At 60.7% G+C, this 8,203-nt stretch overlaps 1 protein-coding gene across 1 annotated transcript; it reads left to right on the forward strand.

Moving 5' to 3' along the window:
* The first annotated feature begins 171 nt into the window (after positions 1–171).
* Positions 172–5,116, forward strand: CTSF (cathepsin F). The gene is given in 13 exon segments (XM_037517506.2): positions 172–384; positions 553–651; positions 957–1,187; positions 1,309–1,384; positions 1,949–2,062; positions 2,142–2,287; positions 2,367–2,463; positions 2,543–2,623; positions 3,576–3,695; positions 3,776–3,840; positions 3,945–4,035; positions 4,423–4,481; positions 4,562–5,116. Coding segments are annotated over 13 exon segments (1,467 nt in total). The 3' UTR covers positions 4,637–5,116.
* Positions 5,117–8,203: the final 3,087 nt, after the last annotated feature.

Consider the following 8,203-nt stretch of genomic DNA (forward strand, 5'->3'; position numbering starts at 1 on the left):
TGGCCGCTGCTCGCCCCGCCCCGCCCCGCCCCGCCCCGCCCGCCCGCCCCGCCCGCCCCGCCCGCCCCGGAGCTGGAGGACGCGGGCGGCTCGGGCCGCGGGCACCTGGCCGGGTCGGTTGGTCCGCGCGTCTGTGCGTCCGGCGTTCGGGCCGCCGGCTTCGCCCTCGCCATGGCGCCCTGGCTGCCCCTGCTGTCGCTGCTGGGGCTGCTCCCGGGCGCCGCCCCGGCCCCCGCCCAGCCCCCCGCCGCGGGCGCTCAGGCCCGGGAGCCGGCGCCCGCCGAGCTGCTGGCGGCCGCCCGCTTCGCCCTGGAGACGTACAACCGCGGCCGCGCCGCCGGGACGCGGGCCGTGCTGGGGGCCGTGCGCGGCCGCGTCCGCCGGGTGAGGGCGCGCCGGGGGCGGGCCTCCGTCCGGGAGGGGGACTCGGCCCCGACGTGGGGTGGGGGCGCCGGACGGCCGAGCGCCGGCCCTCGGGATTGGGGGGCCCGAGGGGGGGCCCGAAGGCGCAGGGCTGTGCCCGCCTCACCCGCCCTTCGTCTCTTCCTCCAGGAGGGCCGCGGGTCGCTGTACTCCCTGAAGGCAACCCTGGAGGAGACGCCCTGCAACGACCCCATGGTGTGCCAGCTCCCTGTGTCCAAGAAAACCCTGGTGAGTGTCGGGGCTCCTGCGATCCCCAGTCCCCAGGCCGAGCCTGGCAGCGCTTGAGATGATGGGCCAACTCAAAAGGAAGGTATTCGAGGTGGTAGCTCCCAAACCCTGAGTCAGATCCAGGTCCCGAGGACCAAAGACCAAGGTGCTGTAAGAGGGCAGGATGGCCAGGCTGGCTGTGCCTAAGTCTCTACACTGGGCTGATGGCCTTGGAGGTGGCCCTCATCCGAGGGCCCTCTAGCCCCGTCTTGTCAAGGCCTTGCTCCCCTCCCAGCCCCCAGACTGGCTTCCTCCTCTCCCTCCAGCTCTGCAGCTTTGAAGTCCTCGATGAACTAGGAAAACACATGTTGCTGAGGCGGGACTGTAGCCCAGTGGACACCAGGATCACAGGTGCTGGGCTAGCTGAGGAGGCTGGGGTAGCTCAGGTCAAACTTCATTAGGGGACCAGCCTTGGTCTCTGTCCTTTTCCACCAGATGACAAAAACGATACTTTAAGTTCGGTCCTTCCACTGTTGAACAAGGATCCCCTGCCTCAGGTGAGCCCCCTGTCTCTGTCCGGGTTGCTGGATGTAGCCTGATATCCCCTGTCTGCCCTAATCTGGGGTTCCCTGGTGAGGTGGAGAAGGACTCCGTGCACCAACCCGTCTGCCTTTCCAGGACTTTACTGTCAAGATGACCTCCATCTTCAAGGACTTTGTCAACACCTACAACCGGACATATGAGACAAAAGAGGGTGAGGACCCAGCCTTGGTTGTACCCACCCCAGTCAGATCAGGGTATACCCCCCAACTTGGCCTCTTGGTGTTTGGGGGAGGAAGGACACAAGAGGCAGAGCATCCTTTCTAGGGCCCCCAGATAGCCAAGTTCTTGTCCACCTGCCATGACTGAGGCCACCTCAGGTACCTGCCCCTCTTCTGTCTGGTTCTTCCGGTCAGAAACCAGGGCGTCCTTCATCCCGGGTAGAGTGAGATAGGACAGAGATTTCCTCTGCTGGAGGTCCCTCCGCCTGGTGGCCTTTTCCACAACCTCCTGTCTTGGAGATGCCCTTTGGAGCCCTGTTTGGTCCTGCTCTGACACCTGGGAGGTCATCACCCCAGTTTACTCCACAAGTTGGTGGTTCTCCCTACTCATCACTTGCAGATCTGGCCCCCCACCCCCACTCCATGTCCTCCTCGTCAGACTCAGGCCTCACCCAGAGCCTGCCTGTTCCCCAGAAAAACCTGTGCCTGTTAACCCAAGGCCCCTCCTTTGTAACCTGCCTGGGATCAGCCCCTTTTCTCCTGCTCCTTGTCCTCAGAGGCCCAGTGGCGCATGTCTGTCTTTGTCAATAACTTGGTGCGGGCGCGGAAGATCCAGGCCCTGGACCGTGGCACAGCGGAGTATGGGATCACCAAGTTTAGTGACCTCACAGGTAGGGGTTGGTCAGAGCCCTCGTGGAGCCTGGAAGAGACAGCCTTAGCATAACCATTCCACCCCCACTCCACCCCCAGAGGAGGAATTCCGCACCATCTACCTGAATCCGCTCCTAAAAGACAACCCAGGCCAGAAGATGCACCGAGCCAAGCCTGTTGATGATCCTGCCCCCACTCAGTTTGACTGGAGGGAGAGGGGGGCTGTCACCAAAGTCAAGGACCAGGTTCGCCCCCTAGGAAGGGAGGGTGGGTCACCACCCTGGGTTGGGGAGGGCCCCAGCCTGACACCGCTGTCTTTTGCAGGGCATGTGTGGCTCCTGCTGGGCCTTCTCGGTCACAGGCAACGTGGAGGGCCAGTGGTTCCTGAAAGAGGGGAACCTGCTATCCCTCTCTGAGCAGGGTGAGCATCCCGCTCTCCCCGCCTGCCCCCCACCCAACCCCCCCAGAGGGCTGCTCAGAACCGGTGTTCTATCTTCTAGAGCTCTTGGACTGTGACAAAGTGGACAAGGCCTGTCTGGGCGGCTTGCCCTCCAATGCCTACTCGGCCATAAAGATTCTGGGTATGCATAGGGGAATGTGGGGGCGAGGGCTGTAGGAGCACAAGCTCCTGTGGGGGAGGGAGAAGAGCACGGGAGTCTGAACTGAGTTCAAGTCTTCCTGTTGACCCTGGTTGGCTGATGACCTCAGGCACATTGACTCTTTAAGGGCCTCGGTGGCCACATCTGTGAAATGGGCTCAGCAAAGAACTAGGTGTAAAGTCCTGGTACAGAGCAGGGGTCTTGGTGTTTTTGCAGCCTGGACTGCTGTCTTTTCTTTTTTCAGGATTTATTTTATTTATTTATGTATACATGAGCTGGGGTGTAGGCCAGAGGTGTGGGGGGTGAGAATATTCACCAGAGACAGAGGGGGGAGCAGAACAGGCAGACTGACTGAACTACACTGCTGAGGGGAGCAGCGGCGAGTCAGGAGAGGTCAGCTGCGCCATGTGAGTCAGCTTCCTGGCCAGCGATCAAACTCCTGCTGCAGTGACTGCCAGCAGCTTCATAGTGCTGAGACAACCCCCTGTGCCACCAGGGAGGCCCTGGACTGGAAAGCTGCCACCTGTAGTAAACCCCCCACCCGCCAAGGGGAGGCATTGCCTCCTGGGCAGCTCACTTCTGCAGTGGCAGAAGAGTGAGGGCTGCAGGGCTGTCCAGAGGCTAGTCTGGGAGCCTGGCAGGGGTCTGAGCTGCACAGGGAGCAACTGTTAGGCCAGAGCTGAGCCAGCCCAGGTCAGGAGTCCCAGGACTTGGCGGGGAGCAGACTGAGAGGTGGGAGTGGAGTTCCAGGGTGGCCATGTTCCTCGCTGCCCCAGAAGGTGCCTGCATTTCAGTGGTTCCCTCTCTAGAACAAGGCCTTGCCTTAGGGGATGGCCTGGGACCTGGGGGGGCTGAGCACGGTTTCTGGCTGGGAGAGGATGAGTAGATGTGAATGGGGTCCACTTTTTCTCTGTTCACCCGCCACGTTCCCCAGGAGGGCTGGAGACGGAGGACGACTACAGCTACAAGGGCCACTTGCAGTCCTGCAACTTCTCTGCAGAGAAGGCCAAGGTCTACATTAATGACTCCGTGGAGCTGAGCCAGAATGAGCAAAGTGAGTGAGGGGCAGGGTGAGGGCTGGCCGGGTAGGGCTGTGGCCTGCATGTCCCTGACACTGACCCTCTCCTGTCTCAGAGATGGCAGCCTGGCTGGCCAAGAAGGGCCCCATCTCCGTTGCCATCAATGCCTTTGGCATGCAGGTAAGACCCTGGCCCTGCTACTTCTGTTCCTTCTCTTGCCGACTCCTCCCCTACTGTTCCTAGACGCTGGCCCCTACTCCTTATTCTCCACCCTCCCACACCAGTTCTACCGCCGTGGGATCGCCCACCCGCTGCGGCCCCTCTGCAGCCCTTGGCTTATCGACCACGCGGTGCTGCTCGTGGGCTTCGGCAACCGTGAGTTCTACTGACCCCTTTGCCGTCCACTGCGGTCACAGGCAGAGGCTGGACTTGGCTCTCAGACCTCTGGATAGGGTCCGGGGGAATGTCTGGAGCCCCGTCCTCACTGCAGGCTTGGGCATTGGGCCAGGCAGGAGTCATTCATCCTCTGCGTGGACAGGAAAGCTGAGGTGGGGGAGGATGTACTGCTCTGGACAGTAGCCTGCTTGCGGGGAGACTGGTGCCCCACCCTTACCCCAGAGCCATGCTGGGAGCCCAGGAGGGCGGTCGGTGGGCCTCTCTGGCTTTCTGCCCTTCTCCCCACAGCTGGCACTTAGTAGGCCCACAGCAGACATGCATGCGTTGCTTAGGGCCTGATGCCCTGCACTGCACCCTGTTCTCCAGGCTCAGCAGTCCCCTTCTGGGCCATCAAGAACAGCTGGGGCACTAACTGGGGTGAGCAGGTGAGTCTTGTCGGCTTGGCCCTATGCCTCCAGGCTCCATCCTGCTCTGATGCCCTCATCACACACCCTACTCCCCCCAGGGTTACTACTACCTGCATCGGGGATCCGGGGCCTGTGGCGTGAACACCATGGCCAGCTCAGCAGTGGTGGACTGAGGGCGCCAATGTGGGACCTGGTGCTGGCCAGAGCAGACCCCATCCCCAGCCTGACCTGCATGGCCAGGCCCTCCCCAGGAGGGGAGCCGGCTGAGGGATGGGCACTGGGCACCTCAGGGTGAGCAAAGGGCATCGGACTAGGTGCCAACCCCCGCCACCCTGAAGTTCCCCAACCTTTGTTGTATAGTGGGAGCTAGGAGGACTTTGGGGTGAAGAATGGTATCTTGCAGCTGGGGCGAGACCCCTGGATTTGGAGAAGGAGCAGGTAGGAAGGAAATACTCCAGTCTCCGCCCAGCTCTGTCCTCAGCAGGCTCTGGCTTCCCATTCCGCTGTCCTCTGCCTGATGCTGTACGTTTTCTCGTTCCCCTGGATTTGGGGACAGTGTCCCCGTCTATGTCTAGAGAAACTGTTGTAACCACCCTGTTCTAACAGCAATAAAGAGGCTTTCTAGGCCCCAGTGTGATGTGACTGCTCAGTCCCTGAGGGCACGGAGGGGTGGGGTCCGCCGGAGGGTCAAGATTGGGCAGCTGGTCTTGCTCAGCAGCCTGAGGCCAGCTTCTGCTTCCGGAACCAAAAGGAGAGGAAGAGGGGCCAGCGGATGGGTCTTCATTCAGAAACACTCGCTGGTCATTCTCTGTGGCCCTTGTGCCAAGGGGTGGATGGGGTCGGCCAGAGGTCACCCTCTCCTGCACAGAGAACTGCAGTGGTCAAGGTCAGAGGTCACTCTCCCCGTACAGTGCACTGGAAAAGGCCACGTAGTCCAGGGCTCCCGCTGGAGCCCCAGTGCCCTTATAGGGGGTCATGCGGCAGATGCAGTACTTGGCCTGCTCAGCCAGGAGCTCCCGCCGCAGCTTCTCGGGGGTGATGTAGTACTGGGGGAGAGAGGTTGTGTGGGCCCCAGATCCTACTCCCTGCCCGCCAGACCCCTCTGCTCCCTAGGACTCACCTTGTCTCCCACCAGGATCTTGAAGGAGGCCACAACTTGCTCAGCTGTGTCTGTCTCAGCTGTCTCTCGGGTCATGAAGTCGATGAAGGCCTGGAAAGTCGTCACCACCCCAACTGCGTGGGGGTCCACAATAGTCATGATTTGCACAAACTCCACTTCTCCCTGTGGGCCAGGCCAGGGCATGTGGGCACAGGTACCCATGCCAGGAGAGCCTATCGCCCCTCCTGGCAACTGGTCACCCTTGGCTGGATGTTTCCCCCACCCCACCCTGTACCCCTCTGTAGATGTAGACGGCTGCAGCGGCCTTCGTGAGCCCTGGCCTCAGGAAGCCCTTTTGACTAGCAGAAATCTTCCTGCCCTAGGCAGCAACTCCTGTCGCCTTCTGGACCCTATCATTTTTGCTGGGGCTACCCAGACCTCTCTCTGTAGTGCTGTTTCTCTGAGGTAAAAATGCAAGCTCATGAGTCACATGCCACTAGGTCCATTGCTAGCTGAGTGAGTTGGACCAAGTCAACTTACCTCTTTGAGCTTTTTTTTTTTTTTTTAAAGATTTATTTATTTATTTATACAAGCATGGGGTACAGTCAGAAGTGCGGGAGGGTGAGAGAATTCACCAGAGCCGGGAACAGAGCAGGCAGACTGACGAAGTACAATGCTGAGGGGAGCAGCAGACGCGGCAGGAGAGGTCTGCGCACCTTATGGGACCCTCGCTGGTGGGGGGATCGAACCGGTGCTTTGCAGCCCAGCACTCAACCGCTGTGCCACCAGGGGGGGCCCCTCTTTGAGCTCTTGAAGGCCCTATGTAAAATGGGGTCATTCTACCCTGCCCCTGTGGGTGTGAGGGAGAACTGAGGTAGTGTGTGTGGGTGGGAGGCACTTCAAGGAGAGGGCTACTGAGAAGACTCCTGGGTGGGGGGGAGGGTCGCCTCACCAGGTCGTAGCCCATGAAGATGAGGCAAGTCCGGAAGTCGTCAGCTCCATCATACCATTCCGCTTCTGCAGTGGGTGAGCGGGAGTTAGTCTCAGCCCCCAGGCCCACCGGCCGCCAGTCCACACCCCACAGGGCAGGGCCCCAGCTGACCCAGTGAAAGTGGTTGAAGGGTGCCCGGAACTTGTTGAGCTGCTCCTGGCTCAGACCCTTGGTGTCCTTGGTCAGTACCTGGTTCTCCACCTCGTTGATGGTGTGAGCAATGGACGTGAGCAGCTGGGGGGCAGGAGACCGGCCACTTCAACGGGCGGCCAGTGCTTGGCCACTCGCTCACGCTCCGCTCCCAAAATGCGGTGCGTGGCCATGGGCAGATCCTTCCCCTCCCCTCGCCAGCTGAGCTGATGTCTCGTCTCCCATCTGGAGAACCCACTGAGTGACCTCCAGCAACCCCTCCAGCCTTAAGGTTGGATGAGTTACTGTGGATTAAGGATTGGTCAGCCAGCCATGGCCTAGCCCTGACTTTAGACTGCTGTGTAGCTCTGGACAGGTCACTTTCCTTTGTGGGGTTTGGTAGCCCTATGGGTACATTGGGGGACCCTCCTGGGGCAGACAGGCTTCCCTGTCATGGTCGCATTCCCACTCTTCTAAGCGGGGCGCCCCCACCTCCATGCCACAGGCAGTGTGCTTACTGTCGAACACCAGGCCCTCCTGTAGCAGCTGGTGGGCGCCCTCCAGCCGGTCGATATTGTCCTTGTAGTGGATGATATTCTGCTCTTGCTGCCGCAGCCCGGCCGTCAACTCTTCCAGCAAGCCGCCCATCCCTGCTGCCAGGTGCCCCACCTCCTGCCGGGGAGCCTGGGCAGGATGAGGGCTCCCAGAAGCTTCAGGCCCTCCCCTCCCCAGGCCAAGCTGTACCTCCACCTTTCCCTGGATCCACGGCCCGACGGCATTGGCCTGGGCAGCAAACTGGCGCTGGAGTCTCTTGTTCACATGCTGCTGTGCCAGCTCCTCCTGCAGCGTCTGGGCATGACTGGGCACGAGCTTTCGGACCTGGAAAGGAGGATGTTCATGCCAGGCGCAGGCACCAGGGGGAGTGACTTTGAGGGGAGGTGGGCTGCAGCCCCTCAAGCAGCCCCTGCTGCTCTGAGCTAAGTCGTCAGGGCTCTGGGCAAGCAAGCTGTTGGGCAAGTCGCTGCTTCTGGGGCCTTCCGAATCTGTAAAGAGGGCCCAGTGGCCTCAGGTCTGATAACTAGCTTAGGTGGCTTTTATAAAGATTCACACACACACAAGATTCAATTTGACCTCACATCAGTCCTGATGGGAAAATGCAGCTGCTCTGACCATTTTACCAGTGAGACCAGGCCAGGCCAGCCAGGAGGTAGCCAGCGCCACGGGGAGTCCGTGGCCAGCCTCTAGTTTCTCTGTATCTTGGGACACCAGAGGAGTCATGCTGTGAGACTCTGCAGGAGCAGGTGGGATGCTGCGAGGGGCAGCAGGGGGCACCCACCATATCCCACTTGCTGTTGATGTCCTGTGTGCTGAGTGCGATGTTGGGGTTGGTGGAGCTGGGCTGTAGCCCATAGGTTTGGCAGATCTTCTGGATCTCACCCTGGATGCCCAGGATGGCACCCCGCTCTCGGTCAGCCTCGGGCAGTGTGGTCTTGAACTGTTCGTGTGCTGTTGCAGGCTCTG

The sequence above is a fragment of the Talpa occidentalis genome, unplaced genomic scaffold (genome assembly GCF_014898055.3).
Source record: "Talpa occidentalis isolate TD23 unplaced genomic scaffold, MPIMG_talOcc4v2.1 talOcc4.17, whole genome shotgun sequence".
Classification (NCBI taxonomy): Eukaryota; Metazoa; Chordata; class Mammalia; order Eulipotyphla; family Talpidae; genus Talpa; species Talpa occidentalis.